Source organism: Sinocyclocheilus rhinocerous, unplaced genomic scaffold, assembly GCF_001515625.1.
Source record: "Sinocyclocheilus rhinocerous isolate Xijiao unplaced genomic scaffold, SAMN03320098_v1.1 scaffold738, whole genome shotgun sequence".
Lineage (NCBI taxonomy): Eukaryota > Metazoa > Chordata > Actinopteri > Cypriniformes > Cyprinidae > Sinocyclocheilus > Sinocyclocheilus rhinocerous.
In genome coordinates this window covers 1,173,220-1,189,289 of record NW_015633949.1, presented here as the reverse complement: position 1 = coordinate 1,189,289, position 16,070 = coordinate 1,173,220, and the positions used below count along the sequence as shown (strand labels likewise).

The 16,070-nt window shown below is 35.4% G+C and overlaps 1 protein-coding gene and 1 pseudogene across 1 annotated transcript; both read left to right on the top strand.

Moving 5' to 3' along the window:
* LOC107744809 (multidrug and toxin extrusion protein 1-like) overlaps positions 1-8,240 on the top strand; it is an 11,032-nt pseudogene extending 2,792 nt beyond the window's left edge.
* Positions 8,241-9,713: 1,473 nt separating this feature from the next.
* Positions 9,714-16,070, top strand: LOC107744808 (multidrug and toxin extrusion protein 1-like). Its single transcript, XM_016558633.1, has 14 exons — positions 9,714-9,854; positions 10,299-10,400; positions 10,521-10,589; positions 11,518-11,666; positions 11,808-11,850; positions 11,946-12,039; positions 12,967-13,034; positions 13,140-13,248; positions 13,356-13,431; positions 13,604-13,673; positions 14,382-14,514; positions 14,625-14,719; positions 14,822-14,920; positions 15,786-16,070. Exons 1-14 carry the CDS (start codon positions 9,714-9,716, stop codon positions 16,068-16,070), a joined length of 1,533 nt encoding a protein of 510 aa, XP_016414119.1.

The following is a 16,070-nucleotide window of genomic DNA, read 5'->3' as shown; positions in this document are numbered from 1 at the left end:
ATCTGTGTTTTTTGTTCTGTCACTGTCATTCTGTTACACTGTGGAAGCTTCTGCCACGAAAACAAATTCCTCGTATGTGTAAACATACCTGGCAATAAAGCTCATTCTGATTCTGATTCTGACAATAATCCACAAAAAATCCACATGACTCCAGTCAATAACGATGAACGAAACGAACTGTGATTGGTTGTTTGACATGTCGGTCAAACGGCCTCATGGGCAGGCCTAGGTCAATGAAAGCTGCCATGGATTCCAGACTTCAGCCGTCAGTCTGAAGGTCTGACTACGCGAGACTATAGTATGCCTAGTAAGACCTTGATTAGCTGGTTCAGGTGTGTTTAATTAGGATTGGAGCTAAACTCTGCAGGACACCGGCCCTCTAGGACCGAGTGTCAATAAAATTAATGTCTTGTGAAGCAAAAAGCTGTGTGTTTGTAAAAAACAAATCTATCATTAAGGCGTTTTAATTTTAAACCTTCACTTCTGGCCAAAATACTAGCCCATAATTCAAAATAATGCTGGATTACAAACACACAGCTTTCACTTCACAAGATATTATTTGATGGACTGGAATCATGTGTATTACTTCTTGATTATTGTGATGTTTTTAGCAGCTGTATGTACTACATTTTCAGCAAATTTTAGTCTGAAGGTCTGACTACGCGAGACTATAGTATGCCTAGTAAGACCTTGATTAGCTGGTTCAGGTGTGTTTAATTAGGATTGGAGCTAAACTCTGCAGGACACCGGCCCTCTAGGACCGAGTTTGTAGACCCCTGTTTTAGAATGAATAAATCATTTTGACTAGAACCAAAAAAAGAGCAATATTTATTCATGTTAGGGGTGTCCAAACTACGGCCCGCGGGCCAAATGCAGCCTGTGGATGAATTTTAAGCAGCCCACAGCTGTCTTAAATAGTTAATAACAGTCCTCCCTATCTCTAGCAAACATATTTTGCAACTTCCCTTCCTAAATAAATGTTGACGATGTTGTTAAATGAGGCATTTTAATGTGCACAGACACACGTTCTAATACTCAGACCAAGATGGATATGGCCCTGCGCAGCAGATTTATTCTGCTGTATGATAACTCACAGCTCTATTTTTGAAATAATTTATGGTGCCTTGTCCTCTATATCACAGTTACAAATGTGCTTCTTTTCAGGATAGCTCAACTCTGTGGTTTGTTACCTGCCAGCAGTTCCAGTGAGTCATAAAAAATAGCACAATTTTCCTCTTGCCAGCTCAGTCACATAATTTACATGATATAGCTTGAAATATGATACACACCCCATCTTCAACCAGCAGAGTTTCCCATTCTCTCTCTTTTCACACAGGCTATGTTTTTGCATCAGCTGCAAGTAGCCTATCTCCAGAACCAGGTATGCAATCTTTTTTTGTCAGATAAGCACCTTAGCTGAGCTTTTCAAAAGCATTGTTGCATGCAAGATCTTAAGACCTGCAGAGCTGTATAACTATCACAGTCAGCCTCCAACTGTTACAGTATGATCTTTATCATTTTTACTACTTGAGATGGCGCCGACGCTGATGGCTGCCTCCGTGGCGTGCTCCGCAGTTGTTTTTATGTTTTTGTTAGTTTGTCCTGTCTTTAGTTATATCCCTGCAATCAGTTTCACCAGAGACGAATTGCTGGACATTCGGAAGTACACACCACCCGATATTTCACCGGTTTTCGATTATTCTGATGTTTTGCGGGACATTGTAGTCGGGGGAGCTGCGGCGCTGATCAAGCGCTTCAGGCCGCGCAGACGGGGGAAGAGAGCCGGCGCGTTGTTACACTGTGGAAGCTTCTGTCACGAAAACAAATTCCTCGTATGTGTAAACATATCTGGCAATAAAGCTCATTCTGATTCTGATTCTGATTCTGATTTATTGGCAGAGATGTGCTCGCTGTATGATATAGTGTGACTTATAAATGTGGCGTCATACGTGTCACTCAATGTAATGTCACAGCAGTGACTGTAGATCCAAAGGATGCTTTAACAGTGGCTGTTTTGGGCCTGTAGTGAGTGATTCTGCCTCATATGTATGCAGCCATTGCAGCCAACATTGCAAATGTGGTGACAAACTACATCCTTCTGAACTGGTTGGACCTTGGGTTATAGTACGTTTGAAGGGCTGTCACTCATTTACACACAATCTTGCTGTATTAGTTATTTACACAACAGAACTGGTTCTCGAATTAGATTGGTCAAACTGCGTTCCAGGATCGGTAATATTTAGTTGTGCAGTAATGTGACTGCTTGTATAACTCTGCTTGTCTGTGTTTGCATGTTCCATTTCTGCAGTATACATCAATACTCCCATAGGTGGCAACAAGTGACTGTCTGTTGAACCGTTCATTCAATCGATTAATTCAAACACACTGATTCATTCAGGAATAAATCAAGTGACTGACTTTATGAACAATTCACTGAATCATTAATCAACCAATTCTTTCTGAAATGTTGATGAGTGAGTCATTGCTTCATTCACTTAACCGATTAGTTCAAAACACTGATCCATTCATCCAGCGAAACGCCACTAATTTGTCTTGCTCAGATATGCGCCACATGAAAAATTATGCTTTGGTTAGTCATAAAGTAATATTTTGGAGATGAAAAGTCAAAATTCTTACTTTAATAGTTGAAATTATGAAATACCAAGGCATTTTGACTGTAGAAATCGAAATTATGACTTTAAAATTATGACATACTAAGTCGAAAATTACTTTCAAAGTCTAAATTATGACATAAGTCAAAATCTCATAATTAAAATAACCAAATATATATTTTTATCAAATTTATGACTAATATTTTCAACTTAGTACGTCACAATTTCAACTTTTAATTTCATAATTATTGTCACGGTCAAGGTGTGTGGAGGCAGGCAGGATGACGAGGACGACAAGGATTCAAATAAGGATATTTAATGTAGAGACAACAAGGCAGATACGGGTAGATGAGACACACACACTCAGGGTAACATTCACAATAACCGACAAACTAGACTACAGGAGGCAGGAACTAATATAGGGTGGATAACGAGGGGCAGACAGGTGAGCACAATCAAGGTAATTAACTAATAATGAGGACAGTAACAACCAAATAAGGACACAGGGGCGTTACAATTATGACTTCTGTGACCAAAGCGTAATTTTTGTACGTGGCGGAATTAGACTTCCATATGAAACGGACCATGTTGTGTCTAAACTGTAAGTTATTCAGACACCATTTATCCCATATAGGGTCACAAGAAAATCATAATCATGCTGTGATATTATTATTATTATTGTTATAACAACTACACTTATTTTAGTTTGACACTGCTTTGAATCCATACAAGGGCCTACAACTACCGTATCAGTTTTACAGTCATGTATTTTCTGGCTTTTGTATTTCAGTGGATCTGCTGCTGCCAATACCATATCTCAGGTCTATATTTGTGTTTTCCTCTATTTATATATTCGTTGGAAGAAGCTCCATGTTGAAACATGGGGAGGTGAGCTAACTAGCTAGTTAAACTTGCCGATAAACCACACAAACTTACTACAGTATTTAATAAATGGATAATAAATGTGAAATCTTTCTCTGCCCTCCACAGGCTGGTCATGTGACTCACTGCAGGAGTGGGATGGATATATGAAACTGGCCATCCCCAGCACCATGCTGCTTTGCTTTGAGTGGTGGATTTATGAGGTTGGAGGATTCTTAGCAGGTGCTTTCTAAAGACTAAAGTCAAAAACAAACCTTTGTGTTAATACACAGAAACCGCTGCCTATAAAATGTAATTGAGTTATCCATTTTATTAGGCCTAGTCATGAAGAATGGCCTCCAATTAAAATGTCTATTTGGATGTAGTGCTTAATGTGGTTTAAGGTTATTAATTTTAGCCTCAGATGATTTTTCATGCATGATTGCTTCAGGAAAATAGAAAATGCTTGTGTAAAAGCTTTAACATCGAGAGAGACCACTTTAATGTAACATTATAATACTGTCAAACGCATTCCCTTATATCCGTCTCTTTCAGGCATGCTAGGAGAATTGGATCTGGCAACTCAACATGCAGTCATTATGCTGGCTTTTATAAGCTACATGGTACTTTAAGCCTGAATATTTACCCCATTATAAAGTTCCTGAAGGAATATAACAGATGCTTCCCTTTTCCCACTATGTTCCTTGTCAAACAATGATTTACTTGATACATTACCAGATAAATAAAGTATATGAAATTTATTAGAGAACTCATAAATTATGAACAGATTAACACGTATACTATCGTTCAAAAGTTTTGGGGGAAGATTTTTTATTTTTTTATAAATTGATGCTTTTGTTTAGCACAGACGCATTAAATGGACCAAAAGTGACAGTAAAGACATTTTTAAAATATTTCTGTTTTAAATCAATTCTGTTCTTTTGAACTTTCTAATTATCAAAGAATCATAACTGCATAATTGTTTTCAGCATTGATAATAATAAGAAATGTTTCTTGAGAATCAAATCAGCATATTAGAATGATTTCTGAAGGCTCGTGTGACACTGAAGACAAACAAGATAGTGTCTGATAATAACAGTCCTCCCTATCTCTAGCAAACATATTTTGCAACTTCCCTTCCTAAATAAATGTTGACGATTTTGTTAAATGAGGCATTTTAATGTGCACAGACACACGTTCTAATACTCAGACCAAGAAGGAAATGGCCCTGCGCAGCAGATTTATTCTGCTGTATGATAACTCACAGCTCTATTTTTGAAATCATTTATGGTGCCTTGTCCTCTATATCACAGTTACAAATGTGCTTCTTTTCAGGATAGCTCAACTCTGTGGTTTGTTACCTGCCAGCAGTTCCAGTGAGTCATAAAAAATAGCACAATTTTCCTCTTGCCAGCTCAGTCACATAATTTACATGATATAGCTTGAAATATGATACACACCCCATCTTCAACCAGCAGAGTTTCCCATTCTCTCTCTTTTCACACAGGCTATGTTTTTGCATCTCCAGAACCAGGTATGCAATCTTTTTTCGCTCAGATTAACATGTATACTATCGTTCAAAAGTTTTGGGGGAAAATTTTTAATTTTTAATTTTTTTTTATAAATTGATGCTTTTGTTTAGCACAGACGCACGCATTAAATGGACCAAAAGTGACAAGTAAAGACATTTTTAAAATATTTCTGTTTTAAATAAATTCTGTTCTTTTGAACTTTCTAATTATCGAAGAATCATAACTGCATAATAGTTTTCAGCATTGATAATAATAAGAAATGTTTCTTGAGAATCAAATCAGTCAAATCAGCATATTAGAATGATTTCTGAAGGCTCATGTGACACTGAAGACTGGAGTAATGGCTGCTGTACTGTAAAATCAGCTTTACCATCACAGGAATAAATTAAATTGTATAAAAATATATTAATATATACATTATAAAATTATATTTAAAACAAATATTTATAAAATATAAAATGACCCCAAACCTTGGAACATTTATGTATTTTCCATGTCAGTTTCCATTAGGGATTCAAGGTGCGGCGTGTGTATGTGTGGGTAATGCACTTGGAGCTGGAGATACGGCCGGAGCGATTCGCACCAGCAAGGTGTCCCTCGTCTGCACAGGTTTACAAACAGTCATATTCCTTTGAGGCACATTCATCTTTCACTGTCTGTTTGTGTCTGACATGTCCTTTTTCTTTTCCTTTATCATTTGGATGCAGCTGCCTTGGCAATTTTGCAAGGTCTTGTGCGTGCATCAGCAAAAATTGTGATTGGTTTTATTTTGTAGGCATATTGTGGTGCTCGCCTCCAAACTCTTGAATGTCTAGTGTGTGGTTCAGTTCTTTGATGGTCTTGTTGTGAGTACTTTACATTGCTATTACTTTTTTTTTTTCAGAAGAATTGACAAGTGATTTATTTTTATGCATGGTTTTAGATGGCTGTCTTTTCCAAATGCACTCTTTTTTTTTCCTTCTTAAAATCATTACTTTTGTTTTAAAGTTAAAAAAGTATAATGCTTTTACAAAGTTGTAATTAAAACAAGATTAAAAGAAAATATTATTTCAGTCTTTCTACCTAAAAATGTAATGTTTAATTCATTGTGTTACATGCCATGTGTTTGCATTTGTGAAATTTGCTAGCTAAAATTGATTTTTTTTTGTAATAAATATATACAGTAAACAAAACATATACAATGGATAATGATTTATAAAACAATGAGTTTGATAAAACAATGTCTAATTAGCTTTTTAAAGCTGTTTGTTAACATTAGCTTGCACTACAGTAGCTTACAGTTGTTTCCTTTCAGAAATGCAAGTGTAATTTCAAATAAAATCAAGCTTTTAATTAATTTCTGTTGTCATCAATTATATGACTTGATGTATGGCACATCCATAACATTTCAGCCAGTGGAAAGGGCTGGAAAGAGTAAAATCTCTGCAGTGTCAACGCCGCATAGTCTCACAGAGAGGTACGTCTGTTGACTTATACTGTATCTTAACACAAAACATTTCTGAAACTGAGCTTGATGTCTTGTCTGCTCTCAGAATGGGGATGAGTACATGACCATGAACTTGAATGATCAGGACGAGGAGTCACACGTGGAGGAAAAGCCCACAGTTCTGCTCTCTACCGCTCAGCTGATCCTCAGGAGGGGTCTGACCACCCTCGCTGCTCTTCTCATCCTAGCTGTAGGGATAGCCGTCCATCTCACTGTGCCTTTACCTGACGTATCTTATGGTGCTGGTGCAAATTTGACTTCGGACTCAAACTTTACTACACCTTCATCTCTAATCCATTCAACTTCAATCTCAATATGAAAACAAGAGGCTAGAGCTGTAGCTGTTCATACATATATGCCAGGTATTTTATGTTTTGCCATTTTCAAGAAAGTTATATTTTCCCAAACACATTTTATAATTGCTAAAACATTACACACACACACACACACATATATATAAATCTTTGAGGTTTAAAACGAGAAACAAAAAAGCAAATATATTTGGTTTTAAGAATATTTAGTTTTAACAAGATAAAACACTGATTAAGAAAATAATATTTTATATGAAAACCTGCAGATTTCTTTGTGTTTTTTTGAAATCGTAGATTTTATTTGCAGCGATTACTGATGTTTTGGACTCTCATGTTTGACTGAGATTGTTCAGGAACAACATTGATAGCATAATCCATTACATTTTTTACCTTTTCCCCAGGGATTCATAGGGCAGAAATTTTTTATGGTCACCTTGAATGAAACAGTCCCATCTGCTGACCATGTTCTGCAGTAATGAGAAAGGAAAATGCAACAATCCTTAGAAAAAATGTAGGGATTTGTACCCTCTTCCTATTTTACTCACGTCCTCTGACACTGATTATTAAAAAGAAACAAAATACAAAGCACTTTTAACATGTATTTTTAAACATCTTAGGTTTGCATAACATACAACAAATACAATTGCAGAGTTTTCAATCATGAGCAGTCTTTAAATCATATTATATATAATCGGGCATTCCTGATTTGATTTGTTTTGATTTTAAATAAAAAAGATAAATGAAAATGATAAAAACAGATGTTCCAGTATTCATCCTTAGCACACATCCTTAATATTTTAAACATAACTAAAAAAGAAATAAAAGGAGACAGGTTGGTGTATGCACAATATTTATTTGGCAAATGATAGAAAAAAATTGAAATAAAGCTACTTTGAAAGTTGTTACTCATCACACATTTGCAATATTAAAATTCAGTCCAGCTTTGTAGAAACTCAGAGCAGCTGTTACAACATAATTTTGCTTTTTCGCTCTCTTTCGCTCTTTTTTTTACTTATTCTTTTTCTTGAAATTTTGCCAGATCTTTCAGCTTTGTGAACCTCACACTGGTTCAAAGGTTGGTGTGAGGCACTGAGGAGGAAGGGAAGACATGTTAATGTTTGCTTCTCTCCTTAAAAAAAGTATTCCTTTGTATGAAATCACATCTACTGTATATGATGATCCAACACATCATGAGTCTGATGTACAACAGATAGTCAGTCGTGAAATTGTTTCCAGGAACCTGATTGATGATTCACTGATTTGTTTGTAAATGTTCATGACTGTGAGATGCACTCACATACAAAATAGATCTACAATTACAGTGACATTACCGGGCAAAAGACAATTGAAAGCAAGTTGTAATGATAAACAAATCTTTGCTTTTGAAATGTTAAAGTCATATTTGTGGCTCTAGCTTGAGAATGGAAAGAGCAGCTGAATGAATCATTTCACATGGGTTCATGGAGGGGGATGTGAAAAAGAGAGATAACTTAAATGTGAATGGCATGCACAAGGCAAAAAATATATATATTTGTCATTGTAATCTGAAGGGCATTGAAAGTGAAAAGACCAAAGGTCATGTGGAGTATCAAAAACCTGAGAATTTGATTATTTAGTAGCATAAGGTTTTAGTATATATAAATATAGAAGCTTTTACATATATACAATTGTTTAATGTTTTTAAAACATCTCTTTTGCTCACCAAGGTTGCATTTATTTGATCAAAAATACAGTAAAAACAGTAATATTGTGAAAAATGATTACAGTTTAAAGTTACTGTTTTCTCTTTTAATATATTTTATAATGTAATTTATTCCTGTGATGGCAAAGGTGAATTCAGCAGTCATTACTCCAGTCTTCAGTGTCACATGATCCCTCTGAAGTCATTCAATATACTGATTTGGTGCTCAATAAACATTTCTTATCATTATCAATGTTTAAAACAGTTTTATTATTGCTTAATATGCTTAATTTTGCTCAGTGTGCACTGCTTAATATTTTTGCAGAAGCTGTGATACATTTTTTCAGGGTTCTTTAATGAAAAGAAAGTTCTAAAGATCAGCATTTATTTGAAATATATATTTTTGTAACAATGTAAAAGTCTTTACTATCACCTTTAACCAATTTAATGCATCCAATGGCTGAATAAAAGTAAAAATTTATTTTTTAACTTAATTTTGTAATAATTTTAATAGTAGTTTTTTAGTACTTTTTACTCGAGATATACAGTACTTTCATAAAAAAATATATCAATGTTTGATGCTGAAAAATTTATATATATATATATATATTTTTTTTGTTGTTGTTTTTTTTTGAGAATGCTGTGTAGTTTTCATATACTTCAGAGTACACTACACTAGTAAATGTTCCACCAAGCTGTGATACAATAAGTCAATAAGTTAAGTAACAATAAGTAATATGTAAAGCTTTTTTAAAGTTGCTGTGGTGGAGCTAGAGCCAAGGTTGTAACTTGGGCATGGGTTACATAGAGCTGGAGGTCTTCTGCTGTTACATAATTACTGCAAATACACTATAAATATTAAAAAATAAACTATAAATATTGAATTCAGTACTGGCAATACTGCCTGTATTAAATTGTGCTTATTACTTTTACTATTATGTTGTAAGCACAGTTGTTAATCAACTTGTAATTGGATTTTTAAAAGGGTTGATTGATCTTGTGAAACAATCTATCGTCACAGACAACTCTTTTCCAGGACTGCAAACATCCTCCTCCCATCCTGTGGATTAAATCAAAGCTTCACATTGTCTTCACCTCAGTTAATCTGTAAGCCTTCAAAGGTGCTGAATGTGGAATTGAAGAATGAACAGCTGTAGAAGGGCCCCTTACATTCTATGAAGCATAACCAGGCCTCTTACAGTGTCTTCAAGGATTACAACTGAGAAGATCATGGATGTCTCGAGTCCCAGAACTGAAGCCCTGTCAATGGAGCCCAGTGCCAAGCTGTTTTGCTGTGGTTTCGTGAGGCGTTGCATCCCTCTGGTGTATAGAGAAGAGCTATACCACATCCTGCGCATGACTGGACCCCTGGTGAGGAGTCTGTCACATACACATCATGAAAATGTGCTATGCTTGTTCTGTATGAATAGTAGAGGGCTGGCAGAGAAATGCAGCTGCTTACACAGAAATTATCCATTACTGAATAGACCATGATCTGTTTTGGGAACAGTTTGTATTATGTCTTCATGCATGTCCATTTGAATTCTAAATGAGTTGATTCCATTGTTAAATGCAGCCATAATAATGTATGATATGTCTTGCATTTTGTATCAAATAAATACTGTATAAAAATATACCTGTCATAAATAGCTTGGAAATCACATTAACTAATTTCCAAAATAGATCAATTAAAGAAATTGGTTACAAACAAAATTCTGTCATGAATCTTAATAGAGGTGCTTTGTTTTTCATCCATGTGAGCCCAGTACTTTCATCTTCATTTTGTGCTAAATATTTATTTGTTTGTATTCTTAGCTTGTGTGCCGGTTCCTGAATTTCCTCCTTTTCTTTGTGGTGACAATGTTCTGTGGCCGCCTGGGGAACACTGTGTTAGCAGGCTACGCCATGGCCTCAGCTGTAAGTCTGTTTGATTCAAGACTTCTGCCGCCCAATATGTTTTAAGTACCACATTATTAAGATGTGCAATATAGTTATAGAGCATTAAGCAATACAAAATGTGTTCTATTTGTTTTTCAGACAATAAATGTAACAGCTGCAGCGACGGGGTTGGGACTTGCTTTGGCATGCGACACTTTGGTATCACAGGTGTGTTTTATATACAAATAGCACTCCAACTGCCTAATAAAATAATAAACCAAAAGTCTGAAATGAAAAAAAAAATGTAAACAATGAAAGGGCTACCGTGAATCACACAACAATTTTTGACAGTAATGAAAATGAGGCTGTGAGGGACTGATGTACAGTGCGTTTAATGGATTGTACTGTTGTTTAACAACATACCGATTGTTCATCTGATAAAATGTCTTTCCAAAAAAAATCTTTCAGTTGACAAAATCTCTACAAAACAGTTTTGAAAGTTGTGAAAATTATCTAGTTTTATATAGTGCTTGCCGTTAGTTTATCCCTCACAGCCTCGTTCTCATCTGTAAGAAATTCAATATGGCATCTAACCTTACTGAGGTCTATAAATAACTTGTCTTTTTTGTGTTAAAATACTTCAAAGGCATTAGAATACGAATTATTCTTATTTGTTATATGCAAGCATATTGTATGACATCTTGCATCCCATATAAATGAAATGCTTTATAACAATATGCCAAGAAATTGACATAAATAGCATTAACAGGTTTTATGTGTTATTTCCATTATAGATCAGTTAAAGTAATTGGTAAAAACAAGATTCTGTTATGACATTTATAGTCATAAGACATTTTTAGGTTGATGCCCTCCAAACCATTAACATGCATCAGAGTGAAAAAGCTTTGACCGGAGCAAAGGTAAAAAAGCTAAAAGGAAAATTTTTGTATCTTATTTATCCCATAATGGTATATAATAGTACCTTAAAGGCAGATATTAGTACTTTTAAAGTGCTTATTTACTTACATTAGTACCCAAAGTGTAAATGTTAGTACCTTTCGAAAAGTACTGTCCCAGTGATGGTTTTGAACCTTGCTTTCTGAGAGTGTATAGTAAAGTAACTAATAGCTTATGCAGTCTTGCATCTTGCTCTCAGACATTCGGGAGTAAGAACCTTCTCCGTGTAGGTGTCATCCTGCAGAGAGGCATCCTAATTCTGACGCTCTTCAGTTTGCCTTGCTGGGCTTTGCTTGTGAACACCCAGCCTCTACTTCTCTATCTGGGGCAGGACCCTGAAGTGGCCAGGTGACGATCACACTCTTTAACACACACTCATTAAACATATTTATTTGGATTGATATTGGCTGTTGAATGCTTAAACTGAACATTGAAGCACTAGAGTCCACATCAATCGGTGGTGACTGACTGACACTTTCTCTCTCTCAGGATTGCACAGCTCTATGTGGTTGCATTTTTGCCAGCAATTCCGGTAAGGTCCACTAATGGATGATTATGGATTGCATTTCCAGGAAGAAACATTTTCGGAATGTCTAAAAACTAAGTATTTTAATTAAGTGCAAATAGCCCACCTTGTTGGCAGAGGCTATTTACACTAGTTCCACCCACCAATGTCTGGTTGACATAGACAACATTACTAAAGATGCAAGTTATGCCACAAGCTCAGTATCGTAGGGCGTTAAGCACATAGCTCTATGTTTTGACACGATCGACCAGAGTTCTAATCCACCTTTTGCCAAACTCATTCTTCTCTTTTTTCACATCACATATCAGATCGGAAAGACATTTGTTTTCAATAAAAATGAAGGAAATATATAAAAAAAAATGGAAATATTTCACTAGAAGAGGAGAGTAGGAGAAAATAGGGGGAAAGGAGGAGAGAGACAGACAAAGAGAGGCAGCCCCTAAACATTAACAGGTGTGTGTATGTGTGTTTGTATGTGAATTATGGAAGAATCTGATTCATAGAACTGGATTGGTATAGGCTAGGCAGTATGTGCTTGCATATGCCAGTGAGTTACACTACGCAGGGAAATGTCTTGATATTGTTGCTGTTGGTCCAGGAAAGCATTGTTGCAATCATGTGGTGTAAATCCTGTATGATGGAGGATGTGTACAGGTGTTAATCAGTGTAAATCCTGTATGATGGAGAATATCTGCAGGTGTTGATATTATCTTTCAGGTTGTGATCATAGACTGTAACCTGTCAGTGTAAATCCTGTATAAGCTAGAGGTGTTTCGAAAAATAGTATCATATAATTCAAGACCTTGATTGTGTGGGGTGGGGGGCCCTTACAAGACTTTGTGCCCAGGGGCCTCTGAAAAAAAACTATAAAATGACAAAAACACACAACAAAATTACTAAATATTAAAATGAAAACTGAAGATATAAAAATAAAAACATTCAAAATATTAATAAAAACTACAGTATTATAGTATCTCAATAATGCTAAAATAACACTGGCACATTCACAGTACAGAAAATAAATAAGTTTATGTTTGCATACTTAACCAGTTTTTCTTTTTTACTATTGTTTTTTTTTTCATTGAATCATTCCCTCATGAATGACTCTCTTCTTCCCATCAGGAATGCTGAGTGAGGTGGACCTGGCTGCTCAACACGTGGTTATAATGCTGGCGTACATCAACTACAAGGTGTGTTTGGATGATCTGAGAATATTCATCATATTATCATAAAAAAGTTACTTTATCCTTTTCATGATGCTGCTGTTTTTGTTCACCTCCTTTCATATATTTCAGATCCCATTAGGAATGCAAGGTGCAGCGTGTGTTCGTGTGGGAAACGCACTTGGCGCTGGGGAAACAGCTGCTGCCATCCTCACCAGCAAGGTGTCTCTCATCAGTGCAGGTAATAAAAACATTTGATATCAGTCATTCCCAAGCTTGACATAACACTTAGACAGTCATATGCAGCACCAATTGATGTCATGTAAACACGTTCATTTTGTTCCCCAGCTGTTATAGCAATCTTTCAAGGTTTTATCCTGGGCTCCACAAAAACAGTCATTGGCTACATATTCACTTCCGATGAGTAAGCCACTTATCTTATTATTTCAAGCGCATAAAACAAAATGTTTGTTGGCATAAGTATACTTAACAAATCTGTAAACACTCCAGTCTTCACATTAAGAATTAAGATATAACAGAAACAATGTCAACAACAGCTGCTCAATTTTCTACTTTGTGATGTTTGTCATATTAAGGGCTATAGCAGAACTTGTGTCTCAGCTACTGAACATCTACTGCCCTCTTCAGTTCTTTAATGGAATATTGGTGAGTTTTACACAACTTTTATTTCTCACATTTAAGATTTTTACCAGTGACAGTATATAGGGGGAGGAGATTTGTGAAATTGTAATGCTCAGTATAGGATTGTAGGAATGGAAGTCCTACCTTTTAGTTTAAAAGAGCCAGTCTCCAGAAACATTTTAGCATGGTTTGAGCTAAAGAAGCCCAATTTATGATGACTTTGTTGCAGTATTATTTTAGTATCATCAATAAACTATAGTTTACATACTATATAATAATAAATGATAGTTTTTGTAAATTTTTAAATTTGATTTTATATTTAATATTATTTCATATGTTTTATATTTATTTTATTATTTAAATATATACATTATATTTTGAATTATTTTATATATTTTAAATTAGAATGTATTTATATTTTTCAAAAAAATATATTTTTCACTTTTTTGTTAAATTTTAGTTTTCTTGTTAAATTTTTTGTAATTTTGTTGTTTTTGTCACAATTTTTTTTTTATTTCTGTATATTTTTATACATTTGTCTTTATTAATTTGAGTAATTTGAGTTATTTTAGTTCTTCAAGTTAAACTAAACAAAAATGACTGAAATATCGGAAATAAAATGTATATAATGTATACATGTGGCTGTGTTTAATTATTCAAATGAATATTCATTTTAATATTCACACAAGTATTTTTTTATGAGCTCTATTACAGTTTTTTTTTCTCTTTCAGAGTGTTGGCATGGGCATTCTGCTTGGCACAGGGCAGCAGAAGATAGCCGCTATTGCTAACCTCTTTGGCTACTACTGCATTGGCCTCCCAACAGGCATTGTTCTAATGTTCACGGCCAAGTTACAAGTTGCTGGTTTGTCTAAATGCATCATATTGACACTTACCACATTTACTGGTGTTCAGTTACATAAATAATCTGGGAACCTTTTGATATATACAATTATTTATTGTCCACTCTTTCAGGCTTTTGGCTAGGCCTCCTCATTGCAGTCTTTTTGCTAGCAATTTTTTTCGTTGTGGCTATTTTCAAATTAAACTGGAAGAAAATGACAGAAGAGGTAGGCATATCAGGTCTATTAAAACGACACATTTTTTCTAATTATATTGCTCATGATCATATGATGAATTGATGACTAAAAGTGGTTCTTTATCTCTGAAAGGCAATTGAGCGTACAGGAAAGAGTGCAAATGGAGCAGCAAATGGAGCAATGACCCCGAACCATCGCAACAGCATCTACCAGGTGGTCCTGAATGCAGAGGTATTTTTCTGTCTTAGTCGTTTTCGTTTTAAATAATCAACAAGAACTACAGTACAAGTTTAATGCATTCATTTACTACACCTAACTGCAAAAATAACATACTAAAAAATTAATGCATTCAATGATGTCTGCTGATTTGTACATTCATACATACACTTTTAAACGGATGGTTCACCGAAAAGAAAAATTGTCATTTTCTCATTCTCATGTTGTTCCTATGATAACAAACTATGACTTAATCTCTTCTGTGAAATGCAAATGAAGATATTATGAAGAATGTTTAAACTGTTTTGTCCATATAATGAAAGTCATTGGGTTTAAAAACACAATTGGACCTCATTTACTTTGATTGTGTTGACAGCACACACACACACACACAGGTTTGTTTTTGTGAAAAGTGGGGACATCCCATAGGCGTAATGGTTTTTATACTGTACAAACTGTATGTGCTATTGTCCTACACCAACCCTACCCCTAAACCTACCCCTCACAGGAAACTTTGTGCTATTTCAGATTTTCAATACACTCCATTCTGTGTGATTTATATGCGTCTTGAAAAGTGGGGACATGGGGTAATGTCCTGAAAAGTCACCTTCTCCTTGTAATACCTATGTCATACCCTTGTCATTATACAAATTTATGTCCTCATTTGTCACAAAAACGCACACACACACACACACACACACACACAGAATTTTTTTTTTCAAATATCTTCTTTTGTGTTCAGCAAAGCAAAGTCATACAGGTCCATATATAAGTCATACACATGAACTATCCTTTTAAGATGCCCTCTTAAAGAAGTGGTGCCCATGGCAGAGTAAAAACTCTAATAGTATAATGGTTGAATTGTGTCTTACTGTTTTAGAATGGGAATGGATATGTGGTTGTGGGCTCTCACGATCAGGATGAGGGGCTCAACCATACTGTGGTACACGAGGGGCCAAACGTGACTCACATGGATGAAAAGCCTGCAGTTCTGCTCTCTACCGCTCAGCTGATCCTCAGGAGGGGTCTGACCACCCTCGCTGCTCTTCTCATCCTAGCTGTAGGGATAGCCGTCCATCTCACTGTACCTTTACCTAACGTATCTTATGGTGCTGGTGCAAATTTTACTTCAGACTCAAACTTTACGACAGCCACTCCCATCTAG

What these genes read in the sequence shown, in the direction of transcription:
- LOC107744808 (XM_016558633.1), top strand. Translation starts at nt 9,714, where the DNA reads ATGGATGTCTCGAGTCCCAGAACTGAAGCCCTGTCAATGGAGCCCAGT. An exon ending in GGCCAAGTTACAAGTTGCTG is followed by an intron (nt 14,515 to 14,624) that starts GTTTGTCTAAAT and finishes CCACTCTTTCAG; the next exon opens with GCTTTTGGCTAGGCCTCCTC. An exon ending in GGAAGAAAATGACAGAAGAG is followed by an intron (nt 14,720 to 14,821) that starts GTAGGCATATCA and finishes TATCTCTGAAAG; the next exon opens with GCAATTGAGCGTACAGGAAA.